This window comes from Pan paniscus, chromosome 21 (genome assembly GCF_029289425.2).
Source record: "Pan paniscus chromosome 21, NHGRI_mPanPan1-v2.0_pri, whole genome shotgun sequence".
Classification (NCBI taxonomy): domain Eukaryota; kingdom Metazoa; phylum Chordata; class Mammalia; order Primates; family Hominidae; genus Pan; species Pan paniscus.
In genome coordinates, this window is record NC_073270.2 from 50,674,906 (window position 1) to 50,700,817 (window position 25,912).

The 25,912-nt window shown below is 46.0% G+C and overlaps 2 protein-coding genes across 2 annotated transcripts in view; one reads left to right on the forward strand and one right to left on the reverse strand.

The window, feature by feature from the left end:
- Positions 1–508: 508 nt before the first annotated feature.
- TOMM34 (translocase of outer mitochondrial membrane 34) lies at positions 509–18,748 on the reverse strand. Its single transcript, XM_003825942.4, has 7 exons — positions 18,416–18,748; positions 14,678–14,777; positions 13,360–13,512; positions 10,129–10,298; positions 7,018–7,165; positions 1,747–1,873; positions 509–1,506 (listed from the first exon to the last, which is right to left on the reverse strand). Exons 1-7 carry the CDS (start codon positions 18,540–18,542, stop codon positions 1,402–1,404), a joined length of 930 nt encoding a protein of 309 aa, XP_003825990.1. The 5' UTR covers positions 18,543–18,748; the 3' UTR covers positions 509–1,401.
- A 5,956-nt stretch (positions 18,749–24,704) lies between these two features.
- STK4 (serine/threonine kinase 4) overlaps positions 24,705–25,912 on the forward strand; it is a 113,311-nt gene continuing 112,103 nt past the window's right edge. The window contains exon 1 of the mRNA XM_003825944.6: positions 24,705–24,844. Coding sequence (XP_003825992.1) covers positions 24,810–24,844 — 35 coding nt within the window. The 5' untranslated portion in view covers positions 24,705–24,809. The remainder of the gene's footprint in view (positions 24,845–25,912) is intronic.

Sequence of the window (25,912 nt, forward strand, 5' to 3'; positions counted from 1 at the left end):
CATACCATGTTTTGTGAATTTCATCAGCCCTTTTAGGTCCCTGTACTCACTGGCCGTGCTCCCAATGAGGGCCTTACATGGCCGTTCTGTCCACGGTGTTTCCCTCCCCTCTTCACTAGTTAACCTCCCCGTTTGGAACTCAATTCAAGCTTTACTTACTCAGGGACCCCCTTCCCTCCACTGCATCAAATTTCCCCTTTTAGGCAGGGAAATCACTGACGACTGCTTCACAACACTCAGGCAAGCTGCAATTTTACATGTGTGTGGTTGTCTGATTAACTTCTTGCCTTCCCACTGGACTACCAGCCCTCTGAGAGCAGGGGCTGTGTCTATTCACTGCTATCTATCTATCTATCTCCCTAGCACTATTCACAGTGCCTGGCCCATGCAGACATGTCAATAAATTTGTTCAACAAATGAATGAATGCCCAATAAGCAATAACTTTTATTATTACTACAGAGTTCCAGGTGCAAAGCTGAAAAGGCATAAATGAAAGCACAGCAGATATTGATGTAGAAGAAAGCTTTTTAATGCAACAGCTTAAAACACACAGTTCAACAAAATCAGTCAATTCAAATTAACTTCAACATATTACAAAGAACTATGAAGCCCGGAGAAGGCCACTGTTGGAACAAAAAGCCAAGTCCCTGCCCAGAAAGCATGGACACTGACCAAGGAGGCCTCTCGCCCCCTCCCACCTCTAGGAGGAGCGGCTACAATCACTGGGCTCTTTAAACAGCTTAGGTGCCTCTCTGCAGAAGGCAGCAGCACAGAGTCAAGGACAGCCATTCAAGGGTCAGGGCTCTGCCTTCCCACCAAAGGAGGGCCCGAACAGAAGGCACTGGGGCTCAGACACAGGAGACTGTGCAAGGACAGGACAGGGCAGGGACAGCAGCTGTACACCTGGAGAGACTGCAGCCCTGGAGAACCAGCTCAACAGGCTGCTTTGGATCAGGGCCTTAGGTTTATCCCCCTCCTTCCACCCCGGCCCAGGAGCTCAGGTTGTTCAGATGAACTGCAGTGAGTTGGGGTCTGGGGAAGCTACAAGGGCAGCACTCAGTCTGCAGCCCACTTGGGCAGGACAAAGCCAAATGCTTTGCTGATGAGGATCTGTTGGTGTGATCAGCTAGCTGGGCCGGGGGAATAGGGACAGAGCTTCAGCTTCACGCTTAGCTCTAGTGGGGACCTTTCTGGTGCAACAACCATGTCTGTGTTTGACTACACTGAGCTTAATTTGAACAAGCAAAGCCTCTTACAGGGTTGGAGGCCATCAAGGGATTGAGGAGGGGGCTTCAGAGCTCACTTGGGGCATGCTGGGTTTCAGGAGCGGGCACAGAGCAGGTGGCCCATGGCTTCTCTGGGTAAGGTCAGGCAGGGGTTCCAGTTGCCCTGTTGGGTTTTTAGTGTAGGTTCTGCTTCACTTCCTGCCGCAACTTCTGTGCAGGACCATTCCTAGGCTCAATCTGTAGGAGGTTGCTGATGTCTGCAAAGCTGGATTTATAGTCCTAATAGAAGAAAAGACAGGAGAGTGGGGGAAGGTTCCCGGACTGGGGTGGGGATAGCTGCTGAGGCAGCAAAGTGTTTTCAAACCCCAGCCCACAGGCCTGCTCTGAGTTATCCTGGGCCCAGGATGAGAAGGAAAAGCTGCAGATATTGTCGCAGCTTGGCTACACCCTGTAAATGGTGACACTGGCATAAATCTCTGTAGCTATGTTGGGACCTTTTGGCCAGGATTTTTTTTTTACCTTGAGTGCTTTGTGGGCTTGAGCCCGTCTGTAGAATGCCTTCACGTTCTTTCCATCCAGCTTGAGGGCTTCTGTGCAGTCCTTCACTGCTTCTGTGTACTGCTTCAGGACCAAATAGCAGAGCGCTCTGAAGGGAAAGACCATTTCAGAGGTTTCAGTCACGTCTTATGGGCCACCCACATGCCACGCAGTAGTTTGAGAAGTGATCTCCAATTTGCTGAACACCTACTCTGTGCTGGTTACTTTATGTCTTCTTAAATCCTCACAACAATCCTAGCCCTTTTCATGGATGAAACATGCTGGCTCAGAAGGGTAAAGGAACTTGGGCCAGGTACCGCCAGTATTAAGGGGCAGATCCAGGATTCAAATAGGCGGGGGTTCGTTCATGGGACTCCAGATCCTGATCTCATCTAGTTCTATCATGCTGTACTGCACTCTCCTATACTGAGCTCTTTCAAGCAAAGAAAAGGTTTCCTGAAACTTTTCCCTTGACAGATTAAAAAATTATCTACTTTAAGGGGGAAAAAAAAACCCAACAACTACTGAACTCTAATGATATAATGCTGACATGGGGTGAAATGTAAAGACGTTTGCAATTTACTTTTAAGTGCATCAAACACAATAATACAGACCAACAGATGGCTAAATAGTGATAAGGCAATGTAATAATACTAATTGTAGAATTTAGATGGTAGGTATATGGGTGTTCAATGTACAAATCTTTCAACTTTCCTATATTTTGAACATTTTCATAATAAAATGTTGGAAAAAAGTTATGTGCATCCATACAATATATTCTGCATCTGTGGGTTCAAAAAAGTGCATGTGTGTATATATCTTCCTCATTCAGACCTAGTCCTTCTCTCCAAAGACAGTCACTAAAAACAAAACAGTCAGATGTCTGGGCGCTCATTACATAAGTTCATCTGTTCCACCTCACTGTTTTCAGTGGGTGCAGGGTATTCACTAAGTTGGATGTAGCATAATTTATCTTACCAATTTCCTATCAAAAGGTATTTTTCATTGTTTCCAGTTTGTAAATAAGTGATGCCATGATGAACATCCTTGTGCAAGGGACTGCTGTATCCAAAGATACATGCATTTTAAAACCTGACTGGCCAGGTGCAGTGGCTCATGCTTATAATCCCAGCACTTTGGGAGGCCAAGGTGGGAAGGTCACTTGAGCCCAGGAGTTTGAGACCAGCCTGGGCAACATAGGAAGACCCCATCTCTTAAACAAAACAAAACAAAAAAAGAAATAAAATCTGATTGTTACTGCCAAAATGCTTTCCAAAAAAGCTGAATAGTTATTGACAGAGCCTATTTTCCTACAACTGTACCAACTTTGGGTCTTAAATTTTAATGTATGCCAATATGGAATAAAACACTATCTCACTGCCTTAGTTGCTTAGTTGTGGGTAAAGCTGAACATCTTTAATAAGGGTTTTTAATCTTTTGAAATCAAACTTCTCTAACTTTAACGACTTCTGTAACATTTTTTTCCCTTCACATAAGAATACCTTCCCCACTGCAAGATAGTTAATCCATGTGTTCTTCTAGAACTTAATGGTTTCGCTTTTTACATTCCAAACTGTGATCCACTCAGAACTTACTTTAAAATAAGAAGTAAGGTAGGATTCAAGTTTAACTCTAACCTGGCCAACCCAACACCTCTTATTAAATAATCTCTCTTTGCCCCAGACTTTATTATACACCAGATTCTCTCATGTCGTTGTTCTCATTTTTTTCTGACTTATCATGAATTTAAAGAAGAAAATTCTACTAGTCCTTTGTGATTGCATGGAATTCATAAATTAACGGAGAGAAAAATCTTCTCCTTGTAACAACTTAAAAGACAGGCACAAATTCTTTGGCAATCCTCCACTGAGAGGCGGAGGTGTATCTGCTCTCTCTCTTTGAATTCAGGCAGGCTCTGTGACTGCTCTGACCAACAGAGGAAGGGACACGATGTGACTTCCAAGGTTAGGTCATAATAGGCCTTGCAGCTTCCACCTTGGTCTCTGGAAACACTCGCTCTTGGAGCCTTGAACTGACAGGGAAGAAGCCAACTACTCTGAGGCCACCACGCTCTCAGGAAGCTCACACCAGCACACATGAAAAGGCTGCTAAGAAAGTGGAAAGAGGTGCCAGCTTGCTCTAGCAGTTCCATCACCCAGCCATTTGAGTCAGGCAGCCCAGCTGCCAGACATTCAAGGAAGAAGGCTTTAGAGGATTCCAGCCCCAGCTACCATCTTGCTGACCCTGCATGAGAGACCCTAAATGAGAACTGCCCTTCCCTAATTCCTGACTCCACAAATTACAAGCAAAATAAAATGGTTGTTGTAAATCACCAAGTTTTAGAATAGTAGCCCGTTTTAAACTTTGAACACAGAAGAATTCCTTTTTTTTTTGGAGACAGGGTCTCACTCTGTCACCCAGGCTGGAGTGCAGTGGCATGATAACAGCTCACTGCAACCTCCGCCTCCTGGGTTCAAGCAATTCTCCCACTTCAGCCTCCCGAGTAGCTGGGATTACAGGTGCATGCCACCATGCCCAGCTAACTTTTGTATTTTTTGGTAGAGATGGGGTTTCACCATGTTGGCCAGCCTGGTCTCAAACTCCTGACCTCAAGCAATCTGCCCACCTCGGCCTCCCAAAGTGCTGGGATTACAGGCATGAGCCACCTCTAAACACAGAGGAATTCTAAGGAAACTAAAGTTTCCTCCCAATGGGCTTGGCAATTTAAAGAAATAGCCAAGTGTCTGGGAAGCAGAGGAACCACAGTGTATCGTGACTTCAGAATAGAAATGTGGTGATTAATAGGGTCATGTGAGACTTCTAAAGACTATATTTAAGATGAACAAAATGCATAACTTCAGGCAATAAAATAAACCCCCTTGACTTTTGGTAAATGAAGTGACTGTATCCAGTCAGAAGGGTTTTAATTACAAAGGGGTTGGGAAATAACACAAGTGAGTGAAAGGGAAATAAGCTTTGGAGTCACAAAGATCTGGCTTAAATCTCAGCCACCATGTACTAGTTGTTTAACTTTGTGGTCATTAATTCATCTTTCTGAGCCTGATTAGGTAACACAGGACAATGATCTAAGCTGAAGAACTGTTGTGAGTACAAGTGAGATTCTTATGACAGCTGTTTCAGGGCTGGCAAGTTGTAGGTGCTATGCACTCAGATGTCACCTGCACAAAGGGAGCCAAAGTAAGCCAAAGCCTGGGCATTGTGTCATTCAGATGGGCGTACATGAGGTGGAGCATTAGACTATGTCCAAGACGTTCCAGGACATGATAAAATGTTAGCCACAATGGCTGAAAATTCAGTTTTGTCATTAGTCCTCTAGATTAAATTATAAATCCAATGCAATCACAACCAAAAGCTGTCCAACAAGACATTTTTTGGAATTTGCCAAAATGATCCGAAGCTTTAGCTAGAAGAACAAACATGGGAAAATACTAGGAATGCTCTGATTAAGAAGAATGAAGAAAAGACCAGCCCTATAAGATATTATAAAGCAAAAGTAATTAAAACAGTGTGGCACAGACACCTGCATGAAGAACAGTATCTAAACAAGACAAAACACAGCTCCAAATACGGTAATGATCCAGAAAAATGAGTTAATGGAGGTGTCCAGCAGCATAAGGTAAGCAGTGTGAAAGAGGGCCCAGAGATAGAGGAGTTAGAAGATGCCACACAAATATGGAACAAATAGGCTGCAGGCTTCTTTTTTCAAATTAGCCTGGCAAATTGAGGCCCCTCTGGTCCAATCAGCAATAAAACCACATAAAACCACAGGTGCAAAATTCCAAAATATAAGCTTTAAAACTACAAGTTATCTTTCCAACTCATTGGGCAGCAAAACCTGATCTGAACTGACATGAAGCTATTTAGTTTCTCTATTCCACCCCATGTGAACATGGAATTTTCAAGTTTCACTGGCAGAAATACTAATAATTAACTTCTGCAAGCTGCCCCAGACACTGCTGGGGTGTTACATAATTCAGACCTATTACCTCACTAAAATGGAAAACACTTCTTTTTTTTTTGTGACAGAGTCTCGCTCTGTCACCCAGGCTGGAGTGCAGAGGCACAATCTTGGCTCACTGTAACCTCTGCCTCCTGGGTTCAAGTGATTCTCCTGCCTCAGCCTCCTGAGTAGCTGAGATCACAGGCATGTGCCACAGCGCCCAGCTGATTTTTTGTATTTTTAGTAGAGATGGGGTTTTGCCGTGTTGGCCAGGCTGGTCTCAAACTCCTGACCTCAAGTGATCCTCCCGGAGCCTCAGCCTCCCAAAGTGTTGGGATTACAGGCATTGAGCCACCGTGGCTGGAAAACACATTTTATCTCAAGAGTTTGGAATAAGGAACAATGTGTCTATATTAGATCCAAGATTTTTGAACTAGAGAGTGATATGTGTATGCTGGTAGGGAAGGATAAACAGATTTCTAACATTTTATAATGTTTTATACTAAGCATTTGGTTTTGATATGGTCTCTTGCTGAATGTTTCAAGCTTCTGAGAGTAAAAGTAACAGGAAGATCTTGTTGAAGTCAGATTCCAATTCTTGTGCCAACATTTACTGGCTGGCTGAGTTTAAGGCAAAACCCTTCCTTCTCTGAGCCTCAATTTTCTAAACACTAAAACAGAAAGACCACCTATACGAGCATTGTTGGAGAACAGTCACTCCTACACAGTGAAGGGACCGCACCCTGGCTCCCAGGTTCTCAGTCAGTGGTCACTGACGGCAGCTCCTGGTGCAGGACTTTCTACAGGCCCACAAGTCTAACCTTTCAGGCTAGACTGTACCCATCCTTCCTGCTGTCATGCCAGGCAATGGTTACTTCACATTTTGGCTTCTGGGCCAGTACTCTCAGACAGAAATGGTGCCAGAATTTCTAACAGGAGGGTCTTGGAGAAGGGTAGGGAGCAGCGTAGCGTGGTGGGGTGGACAGGCTAAGAGACTTGTGTTAGGGTTGTGTTTGCAGAGCAGGCACACTGCTTTTAGTTACATTGCATGCTTATGAAAATTCTGGGGACGGGGGCCAACAAAGCCCAGGCTACCATTTGGCATCCCTCAGTTTCTACCCTTTTGAGAGAATGAATGCCACTGGTCATGGCTAGCTCACAACGTGGATGCATGTTTTCAGCCATAACATACTTGACTAAATGCTAGGGATGAAGGGCCCATTGCAGTCCAAGAGAAGACTATGGAACAAATGTCCTGAAATGCCCCAGGCCAGCAGCTGTATAGGAGATACCTGTTGCTGTACGTGGCAGATTCCAGGTTACTACACAAGAGGCTTTCACTGTACTTCTCAATAGCTTTCTTATGGTTTCCCTTCTTTACAAGCTCATTGCCTTCTTCCTTCAGAACTCTGGCTTTCTCCACATCCCCAGCAGAAGGCACTAGATACAAATTCAGAAGAGGAAAAAAACCATGGAGCAGCACCCAACTGAGATCAGTGAGGTCTCTTCAGCATCGTCCCTTCCAAACTGACTACAATCCTCTCTCCCAGAGATTTCCTCCCCATGTTGTAAATCATCCTTCCTGATTAATGACTTCCCCCAATTAATAGCTTCTGGGCAATTCAACAGTTTTTCATCAAGAAGTTGGGGAATCCTGATATAAAAACATTTTTGCATGCACATAAAAATATATAAATGATAAAAAGCAACCCAGGTTCTAGCCTTGGCACTGCCTCTTGGTAGCTGGAAGATCTTGTGTGACCTACCTAACTTTTGGACCTCAATTTCCTCACCAATAAAATAGGGCAATACTAATTCCACAGATGGCTATTTTCAGGGTCAAATCTGAGAGTATGTAAGAAAGTACGGAACACACTATAAACTTAAAGCAGGACAATACGTAAATAAATACTAATAAACAAATATCTGGTAAAGAAAAGGTATAGCTTCTGGGCTATGAGAAAAGGGGAGAAGAGCCTGCTATTCCTCATTTCTGGTTTGGGCTGAGCCTGTGAGTATCCTCCCTCATCTAACACATGCAGCTCTGCTCCAGCCTTCAAGGAGAGGAAGCAGAGGGAACATGGTGAAATCCAAGCTGCTCAACTTGGTGTTCAGGCCCTTCACTGCTTGGCCCCAATTAATTATTCCAGCCTCTGCTCCATATCATCTGCTTTTCAAAATTTTTTAAAACTATCTTTATAAAATACTAAATATTTATGACCAGGGTAAGATTATAGGTTTACACCCTGAATTCATTGCCTGGTTTAAGAAAAAGAACATAACTAGGACCTTTGAAGTCCTGGGGGACCTTCCTCAATTCAATCCACTGCTGGAGGAAACTATTATCCCCAATTCTGTGCTTCTTCCCCACCTTTTTAAACAGTATAACTATATACAACAGTACCCACAGATCATTTGCTGTTTACTTTGTTTTTGAACTTCATACAGAAGAATAAGTCTGTGTATTCTTTTATGACTTGGTTTTTCTTTTTCCCCTTAATGTTATATTCCTGAGATTCATCTGTGTTGATGCACAGACCTGCAGCTCCTTCATTTTCATTGCTGCAATACCAAAGCTGAATTGTCCATTCTCCCATTTATGGAGATCTGGGTTATCTCCAGTTGTTTTTTGCTATTACAGTCTTCTACGAACATTTGTGGGTACATCTCCCTGTGCACATGCACACAGGTTTCTCTCGAAGTAGGGCTTCAGCTTCACTGGCACCCTGCAACACACCACTCTGCAGTCATCCTTATTCCTACTGTTCCCCCCATGCACTTTCATTCTCCAACTCTCTCCACTGTCTCTGCCAAGGATTCTCCTTCCTTCCCACCTGATGACCTTCTTCAAGGTCCAGCTCAAGGCTCCACCTCCATTGCCACCCCTTCTGAGTCTTTCCCTGACTCCCTCATGCACTTAAGTCAGTTTCTATCCTGAAATCCTCAAACACTAAGACTCTAAAGCACATGTTCCTCCTCCTTGTGTTTTAAGACACTGTTTACATGTCTCAGTCCCTCAACTGAGGGAGAGTTCCCTGAGGGCCAAGACTGTCCTCTGTGTCACACTGCTTAGCATACACATGGCTTGGAACACATGGCTCAGTGACCCTGAAAGAATGAAATCAATGGTAGGTGCACTCATTGAAAGAATGAAATCAATGGTAGGTGCACTCATTGAAAGAATGAAATCAATGGTAGGTGCACTGATGCCATCAGGTTCATTAGCACCGCACATTTTCGTCCTAGAGAAGAGTGGGGAACACTTACCAGGCTCCCACAAACCAGAGTGAATGCTACCCATGACCAGAGAGGCGTTCTCCTGTAGAAGGTGAGTAACTCTTGTCCTCCCCTAAAACCTACAGGTCACTTACACATGGCAGGGCTCCACCTCTGATCCCTTCTGCACCTCTAGCCTGAATCCCTAGCTTGCTGGGCTGGGACCATTCCCCTGGAGCATTAAAAGAGCTTCCTAGTGCCTGACAAATGGCCTCTTCATTTCATACAGTTGAGGTGAGGAATCTCCTGTTTTTGGCTGCTTGGATCTCCTTTCTCTTCTTCATGCTTCTCCAGGGATTCACACAGTGTACATGCTCCTGGGAAGCATCAACCTCTAGTTCTGGAGGTGGGGCAGGTGCCTCAGGGTGACCTAATCACAAAATCTCATCCGCCGGTTATGGTGTGTACTTCAGGGAATGGCCTGTGACCATGAAGACCAGAATAGATTGAGAAAACGATTGAGAAAATATGTGAGCTAGAGTTTTTTGGGGGAAAAAAATCCTATCTTTTCCTAGTGAGCTATCAGAGAAAGACTTTCTTTCTCTGGGTCATTAGGCATGGGGTATGGATGTGAGGCCGGGAACTGCTACAGCTATTTTGCTACTAGGAGGGAAGCTTGCCAAAGACAAAGCTGACGTACAACAGAAAATAAAGCTGTGATAAGTACAGAAAAATGGAGTTAGTCTGTTAATATACTGAGCTGCTGGAGCAAACCTTGCCTGAATTCTCTCTGGATTTTTCACTTTTATGAGCCAATAAATTCCCTATACTATGTTTACCATGTTGAGCTTTCTGTTTTTGCAACCAAAAACATCCTAAGTACTACATCCCAAGTGCTACCAGAGGAAAGAGAAGGGAACTCACACTGCATGCCTATGTGCCAGGCTGGGAGTTTTACATGTCTTATGTCATTCAGTCCTCATGGTTGTGAGGAAGACTTTATCATCACCCTCACTATACAGCTGAGAAAACAATCTCTAAGAGGTGAAGACTTGTATTTTGTTTTATACTTTGTTCCTAAGATTATTTTTATAACTCAGCTAAACAATGCCAATTTTTGCAGGACTACTCTAAAGAAAATGGATAGTGGGAGATTGCAAGACTCTGGGCAGGGAGTCACAGCTCACCTCTGTTCTTTGTAGCTGTGGTTTCTTTGGATTTGCTTTTAGCCATCTCTTTGTGGTTCTCCGAAGGCAAGGAATTCCACCTCTTCTGAGCTGAAACAGGCACCAAGGGGATTGAGGGCAGCTTCAGGCGCCACTCAGGCCCAAGCGAGTCCATGAGAGCTCTGGTCATTCTGGAAAAGAAGGCAGGATTGCAGAGAGGTTTCCAGCTGGGTCAAGAAGATATTTCTCCTTTCACACACCCATGGGAGGTAGGCCTTTTCAGAAGAGCCAGAGCTGCCACCCTCCCCCTGGTCGGAACCACCTCTTTAGCTCCTCCAACACGTGCAATACAGGAACCCATAAACACCATCTCAGATCAGTCCCCATGACATTCCTTGAGCTTGGTCAAACTATGTTACCTTTAAAGTGGTGATCTGTTGCTTGTTAAGGATACTTAAACCATGATCCAAAAAGACTATAGTTTCTCCAAGAAAGAATCATACATTTTGTTTCATATTTTATCAATGAATCACGTACACAACCATGCAAGCACCTGATATTTGTTTAATGCTCAGGCTTTTTAAAAAATGCAAAGCTTATGTCATTCTCAAATCTTACAACTCCTCAGGGGTTCCCAATTCCCTAGGCTAATGTGGCATGTGAGATCTGGTCCCCACCCCTTCCTGTCCCCCTTCACTGTGAGCCACATTCTCTTCTGATCCTTCTGTTCAAGACTTTGCACATGCTTTTTCCTCTGCCCAGAACAACCATTTTCATTTTGGAAAAAGATTGCCACCTTCCAGGCCCGGCTAACTCCAACTTATTCTTTAGATTTCAGCTTAAAATGCCACCCAGAGACCAAGTTCATTCTGTCAACTGATCTCCAGCACCTGGTATGTCACCTAGCAACCACCAAGGCCCAATCAGTTACGTGTTGAATGAGTGAATAATGCTAACTGTGTACTTTTTCTGCTCCTACAACCACGTTTCCTATATTACAAGAATAAAATCCACAGACTATATCACTACAAATTCCAAGATGTCTCTGGCTAGGCTGTTTTCCTGGCGGCCAAGCTATTTCAAACCTCTGCTCTCCTCAAACCTGTTCCCTGGCCCTTCCCCTTTTTTAGAGCAAACTTCCTCATACCCCAAATACAAACCTACCTGCCTGGGTGCCCAATCCTTCCTATTTCTCTCCTGTCACAACAGAAGAGACAATGGGACCAATCCACCCACCTAAGCTCTGGATCCCATCTCCTCTTGCCTCTTTCAGGGACCACACCCAGGCAGCACCTCCCTCTCCCACATCTTCATCCTTCCTCTCTACTAACTCCAACCGTCAGCATTTAAGTCCCTTTAACTCTTTCCTCACCTAATAAAACCATACTGGACACCCCTTGCCATCACAGGTATACTCCCCAGCTTCTCTTCAAGCCTGACTTTCTGAAAGCATTGCCCTCTGGCTCCTGATCCCACTGACCAGCTTCCATCAGAGCCACCGGTGACTTCATTGCCAAACCTTTAATGTAAGCTCCTTGGAACACCTGACACTAATGATGTCTCCATCTTTCTTGAAATACTCCTTCCCTTGGGACATCAATGCCCTGTTTCCTCTCACCTCTCCAGCTGCTATTCCTCTGTAAGTCCCTCAAATGCTGGAGTTTCTCAAAGCTCCATCCTCTTCACACTAGCTGTGATGTTCTTTTTCTTTCTCACAGCCCTAATCCACCTCTGCGCTGATGACCCTCAAATCCTTATGTCTGGCCTGTATTTTCTTCCTTTGTTCCATGTAAATACCCAACCGTCTTACTTAGATCTCTAGTCTTATGTCCCACAGTCACCTCCGACTGAATGTCAATAATCTGAGTGTCTTCTTCTATTCCTCCCTTCTCGATACCCCGCAACCACTAAAGCTTGTTGATATACTTCCTACATGTCCCCTGACTGGTCCCATTGTTTTCTCTCCACCCTCTCCCCTGGATTGCTGCATGACTCCTTTATATTCTGTTGCCCTTCATATCATCCCTCAACATGGCAGCAAAGAGCTTTTCTCTAAAATACAAATCTGCTCATGTTGCTCCACTGCTAAAGACCTTTTCATAAAGGCTGACTTGCTCAGGATTAAGTCCAAGCCCTGAACCCTGGGTCTTGTGTGACTTGGCCTCACCAACCTGTCCCAAGCTGAGCTCCTGCCTGCAGCACCATGTGAAACCGACTTCTTACAATTCCTGTGATCTGTCACACTTGCTCACCTTTGCACACGCTGCTCTGTCTTCTGGCTAACCCCCTACCCCATATCTCTCATTCTTAGCTCACCTCCTCTGAAAAGCTCTCTCTGGCCTCCCCCTCTCCCTCTCAGCTAGCTAGGTGGCTCCTTTCTGGCCTCAGAGCCCCCTGTGCTGCCTCCTACCATGGCGCTTATCATGTTGTATTGTGCTTGCCTATTACTGACTGGTGTCTTCCTTGAGACCGGGACCTCTATGACGGCAGGAAGAGGTATGTCTCAGTCATCAGCCCAGGTCCTAGAGCAAAGTCTGTCACATAATTGGTAGATTTTGTGGAATCAGATAAATTAAAAAGGAGGCAAAGAGAAAACAAAGAATGCTGGCAGACAAGTCAAGCCAGAAATAAAGCACTAAATACATACCATGAAGTCCCTGTTAAGGGTTTGCTATTAGTGCAGTGTTTGGCTTTCTAGCCGCACACGCAGAGGGGAAACATGATCAGTTATACAAATGACAATATCCATGAGATAAAAGCCAATAACTGCTCAGAGACCAGAAAGGAATTGCACCTGGGGAACCTCTTGGATTGGCACAGTGCAATATACTGAACCATGTCCACAAACCATATCCTTTTAGGCTTGTCATAGCTGCTTGGGCTTGTGTCTTATTCTTCCAATTAGCGTTAGCGCTTTGAAGGTAAGTGGGGTCTGTATCTCTTTCTCATTTTGGTATCCCCCACTGAACCGGGCACAACACCTTAAAGTGTACAATAAATATTACTGTGTACATAGATACTGTGAGGCACATTAGGCAAATATCAATCAATCAATCTTAGTAATTGACTCCCTGAAAACCTGCTAAATAAAAAAGCAGATTTTCCTTTCTCAGCTTCCCCTACATGCCCATCGGGAGTTTTCTAAGTGTAGCCAAAGGGATCCCCTCAGAAGACAGACAAGGCAATGGCCCGCAGCCAATCAAGAAGGACAGGGAGTTGCCGTGGAGACCACCTGCTGGCAATGGAGCTCACCTGTTGATGCCTTCTACGGCTGACGTCACATTATCATCAATCTGCAGCACAGTCTTATAGTCAACATAGGCCATAGGGTACTTCTCCAGAGCCTCATAAGCAGATGCTCGCCGCAGCAGGGGCTTAATGCTGAAGGGAACCAAGGCCAGTGCTCTAGAATAGGAGGCAAAAATGTCAACTGGCTGGCTGCTGAGCCACCAGGGTTTCCCTACAGTTTCTTCCAGGCAGGGTTATCTGGAGCACTCAGCGTACAGGAAGTAATTTCTGGCTGAGAGACATGGCTAAAAACGCCAAACCTCAGAACAGGGATTTTTCAACGTAGACTGAAGTGAGGAGGAGAAAGAAGGCAGAGAAACATGAATTTTGTTAAATGTGTGTGCACATGCATCAATTTTCATAGTTTCAGTTCCCCCAAAATCAAGAACAAAAGCCTCATGGCTTTCATGCTATTATGTTTTTTTACAGTTGTGGTCTAGTGGGAATAACAAACAAGCTTTGGAGTCAGATGGGGTGGTGTCTGAATTCCACCTCTGCTGCTAACTATGTGACCCAGGTAAATCACTTTACTGCCCCAACCCTCAGCAACCAAGTTCTGGCCTGGGACACATGGTAACCGTACCCCACAGATTGGCTGTGAACACTCAAAGAGGGAAATCTGGCACAAGGCATGGCACAAATTAATTCAGCACAGGCTCTGTGAGTATGCTCACACCCCTCCTGCTCTCCTGGCTATCACCAGGGCATGAATCTAAAGCAATGTCAGAGGACATCAGATCTGAGAACACATTTCAGGTAAATGTGAGAGTTTAATGATGATAAAAGAATATTAGACTGGCTTGAAGAAAAAGAGATATGAAACATTGTTCAGTGTCCTCTAAAACTGGTCATTCATGAATACCATTTTTTTCCTTTCTCCTTCTGAGACAATCTATTAACCTCTATTCCTCCTTCTTTCCTTCGCTCCCTTCCCCTCACATACTCCCATCCCAGAAAAGCACCTGGGCAAGCCAGTTACTGGTCTGCCACTCCACCTTATTCCCAGGTTTCAAATTGCACAAAGACTTCACGGCCTGCTTCTAACTGCCCATCCCACTCCTTTTTCGGCAGCAGAGCCAAGACTCCAAAGATGCAAGTCACGGGCCATAAGGACCAAATAGAGACTCCCATTCTCAGTGACCTGGTGAAACTCAGTGACACTTTCTTAATATCTGTCCCAGATGTAATTGATGGGATCCTTCCAAAGAAGAAACAAGCCAGATTAACCCAGCCTCCTCTTCTGAGACCCTCAGGCATCCCAAAATTACCCTTGGCCACTTACGAAGTGCAATCTTTGATGCAGTCTCTGCAGTTTCCATCCTTCAAGTGACATGCTGCTCGGTTGGAGTAGAGAACACTTTCTTCTTCTGGGTCTGAAGAACCTGCCCAGGTAGAGTGGGAAGATGATCAGTTTGGAAAATGGGTGCCTCAGGGCATTAGGATACATTTCAAACTCAGAGCTCTTTGGGCTTTGTGTTAAGGCGGTAGAGATAACTATAACCTGTTCAGGCTTGTGGGTCCGCTGGGCTGGCGTGTTTGTCATTCTTATGTGACAGAAGGACACTGCGCTTTTTGCCATTCAAAGGGAACCAAGTATTTCCTCATTCACTCATTCCAGCACTGAACTTGATAACAGACAAAAGATAAACATGAAATAGCTAGCTTCTGCCTCAAAGAAATCCATGCTGTAACTACTTGGGTTTGGGTGGGTAAGTGGATGGATAGGTGTGTATTTTATTACAAAAAGCATTTAAATCCAAGAAAGAAAGAAAAAAAGAAAAAAGAAAGGGAGGGAACAAGATGATAAACGCATGATAAATGGATTGACCAAAAGTTGTAGGGGCACAAAACACCCATGAAAGACATGAGACTAGTTTTACCTGGTCAAGCCAGAAAGGACTTTGTCAGGGAAATGATAATTGAGCTGGGTGTGATGGGAGTACAGAGAACTTAATCAGGAAAAAGCCTTAAGCTACCCCATGGGGAGAATTATTAGACATTCTTCTAAGGCAGTCCTTACCCTCAGGAATCGCAGAGGCTCAAGTCCTTCACTGTGGCCACAATGATCTTTATTTATGTATTTTTTTTTGAGACAGAGTCCTGCTCTGTTGCCCAGGCTGGAGTGCAGTGGAGCGATCTCCGCTCACTGCAACTTCACCTCCTGGGTTCAAGCAATTGTCCTGCCTCAGCCTCAGCCTCCTGAGTAGCTGGGATTACAGGCACTCGCCACCACGCCTGGTAGAGACAGGGTTTCACCATGTTGGCCAAGCTGGTCTTGAACTCCTGACCTCAGGCAATCCGCCTGCCTCGGCCTCCCAAAGTACTGGGAATACAGACGTGAGCCACCGTGCCCAACCAACAATGATCTTTATTTTTAAAGATAATTTTCAACCACTTCATACCCACTAGTGTGGGCCATAATTTTAAAAAGAATTGAAAACAGGGTCTCTTTTTGAAAATTTTGAAACATACAGAAAACCATTATCTCAGAATCCACCACAAGATTTAGCACATGTTATATTAGTTCCCAACTTTTTTAATTTTTAGAGACAGGGTCTCCCTGTGTTGCCCAGGCTGGAGTGTAGTGGCACAATCATAGCTCACTGCAGCCTCAAACTCTTGGGCTCAAGTGATCTTCCCAGCTCAGCCTACCAAGCAGATAGGACTACAGGTGTGTACCACCAAGCCCAGTTAATTTTTAAAGTTTTTGTAGAGACAGAGTCCCACTGTGTTGCCCAGGTTGGGCTTGAATGCCTAGCCTCAAGTGATCCTCCTGCTTTGGCCTCCCAAAGTGTTGGGATTATAGGCATGAGCCATAGCACCCAGCCCTTAAAAATTTTTTTGATAAGCTAAAACTCCAGCCATCCCCATCCTTATCCCTGTGCTCCCTCCCCAGACTCACAGAGGCCAGTACAATCCTGAAGTTGGTATGTAACATTTTCAAGCATGTTCTACATTTATATATGTGTGTGTGTGTGTGTGTGTTAACAGGAAAGATACCATTTTATGTCTATTAAAACATTTCCTAAGAGGCATCATATTGCCTATCCTTCTGCAACTTATTTTTTTCACTAAGTATCCTGTTGCCATGTTGATATTTGATATCTTTCATTCAATACCAACAATAACAAGCGTTTTCCCCTCTTGTTTTGCCAGGCCTAGAGACGGAAAGTACAAAGACTAGTAAAATACATCCTTGCCCTTAAGGAGCTAAGTACCCAAAACCTGTAATCCATCTTGAGTCACCAGAGTACGGTTGCTCAGAAACAGCAGTGGTGCGGTGGAAAGGGCATCCACCCTGCAATCCTGACAAGTCACTCCATCCCTCTGATCATGCGTGCCCACCTACCACATGAGGATATCACTTCATAGACTTGCTGGAAGGGTTCATTGTGTTAGCCTGTTCCCTGAGCTCTCTTCGTGATCAAGAAGACTGATCAGATAAATCAAGAGACTTGCCCAAAATTACCTAGGAAATCTGTAGCAGCAGCAGAACCAAACTCCGCTCCTTGCTAAATCTAGATACCAGGCTAGCTTTTCTATGGACCCAGAATTAACCCATACAAATGTACAAGCTTTTCCAGACCAGCTGGGGTGAGATGAATGAAAATGGCAGCAACATCAATACCTCAGCTTCCTCAGCAACTTCATCAAGTAAGGCTGCCATGAGGAAGTGGGCCTAAAGGAGAGTTTTCTAGAACAAAGAAGGGGGCAAAGGAGTGGCTTGAAACTGCAAAAAGTGCAGACAAAAAAAAAAAAGAATGAAATCTGGAGAGGATGTGAGGAGAGGTCTAGCAAAATGATTAAAAATTTGGACTTAGCATCAAAATCAAACAGAACCATATTCAAATCGTGGCTCTTCCATGTCTTCACTGTGTAACCCCGAGGGAGCCAATTTAACTCTCTTGGACTCCTCCTTTCTAAGCATTTTATCCACAGGGCCATAATAAAGATCAAAGGAGATCGTGTCTAAAATGTCTAGCACATGGTAAAGCACTCAACAGATGCTAGCCAAGAAAAGGAAAAAAAGGAAGGCGGCAAAGGGAAATAGGTACTGAACGGTGACTCACAGAAACCAGGATCCAAGGCTCCTTTCAAAAGTCAAGGCTTTAACCAATGAGGGTTTCTGATTAAGTCACCCTGGAGAAGGGGCTTTGGGCAAAGGTCTGCGGTATGCTGACGAAAGCTGGACGCTGGGAGAACTGGTAAGAATATGCTATTCTTCTGTTTCAAACTCTCCAGTAGCTTCCCATCCAGCAGCTTTCATGCCAAGCTTCCAGTTTGGCATGAAATCCGAACTCCTTAGCAGAGTTTACAACACCTCCACAATAAATAAGGGTCTGCCTTCCTAACTGACCTCATGTCTTCCTATTCCCTGCCCTGGCTCACTATGCTTTGACCCCTGAAACACACCATGTTTATATCGTCTTGGAGGGGGGCCTTTCTCATTGCAGTTCACTTCAGGACCGAAAACCTTGTGCGCTTGGCTTCTCATCATTTAGACATCACCTCAAATATCACTTCTTTACAGATGTTGCCCTTGATCTCCCACTCCAGTCAACTCTATCACATCACCCTATTTGTCTTCTTCCTAACCCTGATTATCCCACAGGTCTCGTTTACTTACTGACTCGCTTAAGACTCACGCCCTCCCCACCGCCCCCACAAGAATGCGCTGTCCTTGAGAGAAGGGACTTTTTGTGTCTTGTTACACAGGCGGTATATAACAGCTACTCAACAAATACTAACTGAAAAATGAATTGCTGCGGGGCAGGAGGGTTTAGTTTTCTTCTCAGGGCTCAGAACGAGGCCTAAATAACTTAGGATGGGGGCCGACAGGGCGGTTAACAAGCAGGTGGAAAGAAAGGGCAGAGGAAGTTTCTCGTAGGATGCCGGAGGCGGAAGGGGCTGGAAGGGTGGGAGGGCCGGGCAGGACTGCTGGCCGCCGCGCGAGGCCCGGGCGGTGGTTGCGGGGGTTGGAGGAGCAGGCCCGGAGGTGAGATGGGGGCCGGGGTCGTACCTTGCGCCTGCAGCACCCGCAGCGCGCGGCCGTAGAGCGCGGAGGCCTCGGCGTACTGGCCGTTGCGGAAACTCTCATTGCCGGCGGCGCGGAGCTCCTCCACAGAGTCTGGGAATTTGGGGGCCATCCCGTGGCCAGGCCGGCGAGTTGGGAGCTCCTTCCTTCCTCCCCTGTGTGGTGCGGCACACCGTCCGGGCGCAAGCGCCGGCGGCGAATATCTCCGCCCAACAGCGAACCCGCGGCGAGGGGGCGGGTCGGGGGCGGGGCCTGCGAGACCTGGAGGCCCGGAGCGTCCCGCCCTCTGCGCGTGCTCGGTTTGGAACTTAGGCTCCCTTGCACGCGGGGCGGCAGCATGCTCTGGGCTCCCTGAGTTGCTAGAACGCCGTGGATGACGCAGGGAAGGAGGCTGGCCCCGCTATCAGGGAGATTATGTCCTAGTGGGGTCCCCACAGGCAATTAACTGATAAGCAAACGAAGACTCTAATTTCATGTGATTAGGAAAACAATTTCATGTGTAAGGAAAACAAAACAGGATAATGCAATGGAAAGTGACCACGTGTGGGCTATTTTAAATAAAGGGATGAAGGAAGGCCTTTCTCAGGGGGTAATAGTTGAGCTGAGACCAGACAAGATTTAGGGAATGCTGTTCCAGCCAGAGGGATGGTAAGTGCAAAGGTTCCAAGGCTAGAAAGTACCTGGTACCTAGTGCTCTATAGATATTTATTTAATAAATTAATGCACAGGTGGATTGATGGTGTCAAAGTCAACATATAGAGATGAATCTCTAAAGTTTAAATATTTTATTTGGGAATCAAGAATTGCAATTCAGGGCTTACACACAGACCAGGTTGTCTTTGGTATGTCAGAAGAACAAAGAGAAGGTTTGGAGATTTTTATAAAACAGAAATGTTACATATTGCTCTTCAAGGAAGTTTACAGGCACTAGTAAAGTGGGGGTTTATCAGCTTCTTGGGGGGCTGGCAAGCTTTGATTGGTAAGTGATAGTGGTGGATAAAACTCAGAATTGTAGCAGGCTGTTTCAGTAGCTATTAGATAAAACTGGTTTTAGGTTACAGCAGGCAGTTTTAGCAGCCAGGCTTGCAAAAAATTACTTTTTTGGAGCAATGTTATATGCCCTGAGTATTTGTTCCCCTGGCTTTTCAATTCTGTCTTAGTTGGATATGACAAGAGTGACCCAATTCGTATGATCAGCTTTCAGAATGGATGAAGATCTTTCACAGAGTGTGACTTCAATTTATCTCCAGCCTCATCTGACGACTCTATGTCCCACGCATTGCTATCTACACACACTAAATTCTTGCTTCCTGGCCTTTGCTTGTTATCTCCTTCTCCTGGATTTTTTTTTCTAAATACTTTTTCTCCTGCCTAATCCTGAATTAACTTATAACATTCCATTCAAACATCATCTTCTCTGAAAGCCTTTCCTGCTTCCAGCCCCCTCCCCACCCCCGACTATGCTCCCTTTGCTCCCTATTGGTCTCTAGCTTTATCCCTAACTTTGCATTAGTCACCCTTTGATTGCCAGTTTGTAGTTTTCCTTAAACACTGCGAGGTCTTTAATGGCAGGAAGTGGGTCCTTTTTATCTTTGTTTATCCAAGACCCTAATAGGGTCTGGCATCCAATAAAAGTCATTGATTGATAAAGATCTAGTCTCTACCTTCAGGAATTCAGTTATAATGATCTGCATACACTTAACTCCACCAGACTATAAGCTTTCTGAGGGCTGGATGGCTGTTCCATCCGAAATGCTTCCCCTTGCCCTCTGCCCCCACCAAGGATGAACACCGACTGTGGTGGGAAAACCAGATGAGGCCCATGCTGCTGGCTGGCTACTCAGTGACTTCCATCTTTGCTTCCAGGAGCCTGAATTTTGCCTGAGACTCTCCCAGCCTGGGGAAGTGAATCAGGATTGCTCTAAGCCAGTTAGAAAAATGTCATTTTCTCTTGCCAGTGATTCATCAAGGGATGCACATGTGATGCTGATCTGGGCAATGAGATAAAAGGGAGTCTGAGGCTGGTCGCGGTGGCTCACATCTGTAGTCCTAGCACTTTGGGAGGCCGAGGCGGGTGGATCACAAGGCAGGAAATCGAGACCATCCTGGCTAACACAGTGAAACCCCATCTCTACTAATAATACAAAAAATTAGCTGGGGTGGTGGCACGCACCTGTAGTCCCAGCTACTCAGGAGGCTGAGGCAGGAGAATAGCTTGAACCCGGGAGGTGGAGGTTGCAGTGAGCTGAGATTGCACTGCTGCACTCCAGCCTGGGCGACAGAGCAACACTCCGTCTCAAAAAAAAAAAAAAAAAAAAAAAAGAGTCTGCTGGGTGTTTATGGGAAAGGTTTCCCTCCCCATAACAGAGAGGTACTGGGTCAAGTAGCCATTCTTGTTCTTTTTCTGCTTTGGGTAGTGCTGGGTTAAGGATATGATACCTGGAGGTGTGGCAGTCATTTTGCAACCGTGAGGCAATAAACACAAGTATGAAAAGCCAACATGCTGAGTAGGATGGGAGAGGAAAAAATGAAATAGATATTGCTGAGTCATTGAATCAACTGCTGACTTATTAGCTTATTAATAAACAATAAAGGCAAGGTGTGGTGGCTCACAGCTGTAATCCCAGCTCTTTGGGAGGCCGAGGTGGGCGGATCACTTGAAGTCAGGAGTTCGAAACCAACCTGGCCAACATGGTGAAACCCCATCTCTACTAAAAATACAAACAGTAGCTGGGCGTGGTGGCATGCGCCTGTAATCCCAGCTACTCAGGAGGCTGAGGCAGGAGAATTGCTTGAATCCAGTGAACCCAGATCACTGGGTTCCATCCTGCTGCAGTCCATCCTGGGCAATACGGCGAGACTCTGTCTCAAAACAAACAGTAAATGCCATGGTGCTTTAAGCCAACATTTAGATGTTTTCACTTGCTTGCAGCTGAATATTTCCTGAGTGGTTTATCGGATAAGTGTAGCTGTGGCAAATTTTATTTTCCAAAAATGGCCCCAATAATATTTCTGGTTCCCCAAGCTCTTCCAGACCCTTGCCACTGCCCTATGAGGAGGTGGAGTCTACATCCCTTCTCCTTGAAACTGGGTGGGCCTTTGTGGCCCCCCTCCACAGTGGTAATGACATTAAGTATCTTCCACTAAAAGGCACTGCAGCATCCCACTTGGCTCTCCCTCGGGAACACACTTTAGAACCCAGGCTTTATTTTGTGAGGAAGCTCAAGAAAAATGGAGACGCCCCTAGCCTTCAGACCCAAGTGAGCTTCCAGCCAACAGCTAGCACCAACCTGTCAGCTGTGTGAAATGCCTTTTGGACAGGGCTGATTGATCCTGATTGACACCATAAGCAGAGATGAGCCTTCCTGCTGAGCCATGCTCAAATTGTAGATTTCTGAGAAGAAAAAAAGACTGTTGTTCTATGCCTATAAATTTGGGGTGGTTTCTTACACAGCAGTCAATACCTGGAAATCCCTTCCTGCAGTGCTTCCTATAAATGCCAGGACTGATAAAAACAGTACTGAAATAATTTGAAGGAGGGACAGATGAGAGGGTCAGGGGAAGGACAAGGGAACAGAGAAGTCTTCTGGGAAGAGGTGTCTTTTTTTTTGTAAAATAGCTTTATTGAGATATAACTCACATATTGAAAGTGTACAATTCAATGCCTTTTAGTATATTCAGAGTTGTATAACCATTACCACAACCAATTTTAGAACATTTTCATCACCCCAAAATGAAATCTCACACCTTTTAATCATCCCCTCCAATTCACCTATGCTCCCTTCCACCAGGGCCTTAGACAACCACAAATCCACCACAGGATTTGCCTATTCTGAACATCTCCAAACCTGCCAAAGCTATGCCATTAAAAGGCACTACAGCAAAGAGCATCATGCAACTTGCATCACACTGGGGGCCTGGCACAGAAGTGGCGGTGGTGGCACCAGGCAGGGCCTGATCCACGGGGTCCAGGGTGACCATGTGGGTCACGCAAATGGCATTACACAAATATGCCATGCTTGTCTAAGTTTTTTGTAGAAAAGGGGTTTCACCATATTGCCCAGGTTGGTCTCGAACTCCTGTTCTGCCTTGGCCTCCAAAAGTGCTGGGATTACAGGTGCAAGCCATCATACCCAGTCCCTTGAATACTGTTATGCAATTGTTCCCCATTTTCCGCCAGGTGTTGGTTCGAGGATCTATTAGGATACTAAAATGTGAGTATACTCATGTACTATAGTTGACCCTGCAGAACCTATGGAAACGAAAAGTCAGCCCACCCTATACACAGGTTTCACATCCCATACTGTATTTTCCAACCATGTTTCATTGTGGATGTGGAACCCTCTGATAGGGAGGGCTGACTGTATTTATTGAAAACAAAACAAAACAAAACAAGGGTTGCATTAGTGGACCCGTGCAGTTCAAACCCTTGTTGTTCACAGGTCAACTGTATATCCAGAGCTTATAGGAGAATACCTCTCCCAGTAACCCTGCTCACCATTTCTCTCTTAAGCTATTATTATGATTAGCCACGGTTTGCTATTTAAATTTAAATTTAAATAAAAATGTGGCCTTTCAGTTATGCTAGCCACATTTAAAGTGCTCAATAGCCATATGTGGCTAATGGTTACTATTTCGGACGGCACATATTTAGAACATTCCCATCATTTCAGAAATTTTCATTGGGAACATTCTGCGGAAAAAGGGGGCCATCATAATGTGAGTCCATCTTCTGGAAAAATCCTGGGAAGGGGACAAAGGAGGTCTGTTTGGCATTGTGTAATGGTAATTTGGTATTTAATTTTCAAAAATGTTTACCCAATTCCTATTCATCAGCCAGGTGTGGTGGCTCTTGCCTGTAATCCCAGCACTCTGGGAGGCTGAGGTGGGAGGACTGCTGCAGCCCAGGAGTTTGAGACCAGCCTGGGTAATAATAGGGAGATCCTATTTCTACAAAACACCAAAAACAAAACAACTTTGATGTTGTGGAGTCAGGACAGTCCTGGGTTAAAACCTTTGCTCTCCTTGGCTGTGTAAACCGTGGGTCTCAGCTTTCTTATCTGTTAACGGTAGGTACTTCTTCCTAGGGCTGTTTTGAGGATTAAGTGAAAGTCCAAGATTGTGTCTGGCACACCGTAGCTTCTCAGCAGATGTTTTCCTCCCATGTCAGGGAATGGCTCCTTTATCCCGTTTTGGGCCCATGGGTGGCCCTGAAGGGTGGGTGCTCAGGTGTTAAGTTCTGTAGATGGCATATCCTTGGGAAAACCAAGGCAATTAAAAACAGTGAGAGGTTGCTCTGGTTAAGTTTTCTCCTATAACTTTCCCCATGGGTCAATTGGGTAGAATCTGCCATTTTCCTAATACTCACTGATGGTAGTGGCATTCGGAAGCACAATAGCTGAAGCCGGAGCTCTGAGTGGAGAGAAAGGTCTGTTTCTCAGGCCCAAAAAGAGGTTACACACCCATGGCTGTCCAGTTTGGTGGTGCAGGCCCTGAAATCAGACCAACCTGGATTTAAATCCCCAAACCTATACTCTAAGCTATGTGACCTTGGGCTAGATACTTCACCTCTCTGGCCTTATGAAGTAGGAATAATAATAATATCGTCTAGGTTGTTAGGAGTATTAAATGAGGTAAAGCACTGAAAACGTTTAGGGACTGTGTTAAATCATTAAATAAAAACAGGGATGACCTTATCGGCTTGACACAGGGGATTAAATGAGATAATATATGAAGACAAGTACACGGCATATGCTTAATTAATGTTGCTTATTTTTATGTCTGCAAACTGACTTAAAGGGGAGGCCTTTAAGAAAGACAGTGGGGCAATTTGCGCGTTGATGCTCTGTAGCATTCTAGGAGAAAATGTGCAGGGGGCCCGTTGGGACCAGAGTTCAACCAGGTAAGCGGCAGAAAACCACAAATACCTCCAGGCGTTCCTGGGGCAGCGCCGCCTCGCCAAAATCACGCAAAACTTGGTTTGCTAAGAATTGTCAGCTCTTCTAAAGGAGGCGCTTCATGCATCTCAGTGTGTGAAATGGGACCCCGGACCCAGGTAAAGGTGCGTTCTCGGCCTGGGGACCGAGTATTTTGTGCGCTCCGGTATCGCAGAAAGACAGCGCCGCTGACACTCTAGAGACCAGCGGGTACCGCCTGGAGGCGCCTTCACCACTTGGCGGTTCCGGGCCCGCGCCCCACCGCGCCACAAGACTCACGCCCGAACCACGTGATCAGGACCGTGGCTCCGCCCCGCTCCCGCGCCGCGCTCCGCTTCCGGTAGGGGCGGAAAGCGGAAGTGTGGGAGGGTCTGCGGGGCGGGCTCAGGAGGTCCGCGGGAGGATGGAGCAGTGAGCGGGTCTGGGCGGCTGCCGGCAGCGCCATGGAGACGGTACAGCTGAGGAACCCGCCGCGCCGGTGAGGGGCCACTGGCTAAGAGGACGGGCGTGGGGTCAGGGGAAGAAAAGGCGGGAACTGGTTGAGGGGAGACACCTGTGTGGGAGTTCCCGGAGCGAAGCGACCCAGCCGATGGGGCACCTGCTGAGTGAGGGGGGGGACGTCTGGTGGGTGAGGGTCCGGCTGAGGGGAGCATCTGCTAAGGAGGTTAGACTTGGGACCGGTTAGAGGGAGCACTCGCTGTGGTGAGACTGTGCTGAGGAACGTGGGGACAAGTTAGGGAGAGTACCTGCTGAGGCCGGGCCACTCGGGGGAACGCTATCCAAGCAGGGACTCACGGAGGTGGGGGCGAATGCTGAAGCAGGGTGAGAATCTGTGAGGGATCTCTTTAAGGGGGTGGATCGAGAACTGGCCAAGAGGAAGGCCGGGTGGACTTTCTAAGGGTCTGAAGTCCCACTTGAGGGGTGCGGTGGGGGGATCTGTGGAGGGGAAAAGCTTTGCGCCTAAGGCTGAAAGCATGCGAGGAAAGGTTGAGGGTCTAGCAAGGGAGGGGATGGTGGAGGGTAGCATTTCAGAGGATGCTGTTGGTGGTGTCCCCACTGTAGGATGGCATCTTTTATTACTGATGTTCAGTGTCTTCCTAATGGTCTTCACATCCTCCTCAGCTCTTCAGAACCTGACATTGGGAGGTAGGTAAGGAAATAAGAGGATATTTTCGAGATGGGGAGACTGAGGTCCAGAGTAGTTGGGAAACGTGTTTCCTTCTTTACTCCGGGTCACTGAACCCTGCCAGACTGTGCCCTTTTCAGGCCTCAGTTGTTTTGTGAATATCAGCACCAGATCCTAGTGGTACCTGGAATTGCTTTAGTTCAAGATCAGGATGGTGGCTGATCCTAGAAAATCTCAACTCCTGGATTTCCCTTGCGGACATCCCGGGTCTTTTGCCACTCTGCCACATCTGGAGAAAAGTAGGGACTAGAGACCGAAGGAGTCATGCTTCTCTGAGGTTCAGTGTGGTTACTTCTATTTCACAGAGACGTCTGACTTCCTGCAGCAGAATGAGCTCTAAAGAAGGAAGTGTTCAGGGTG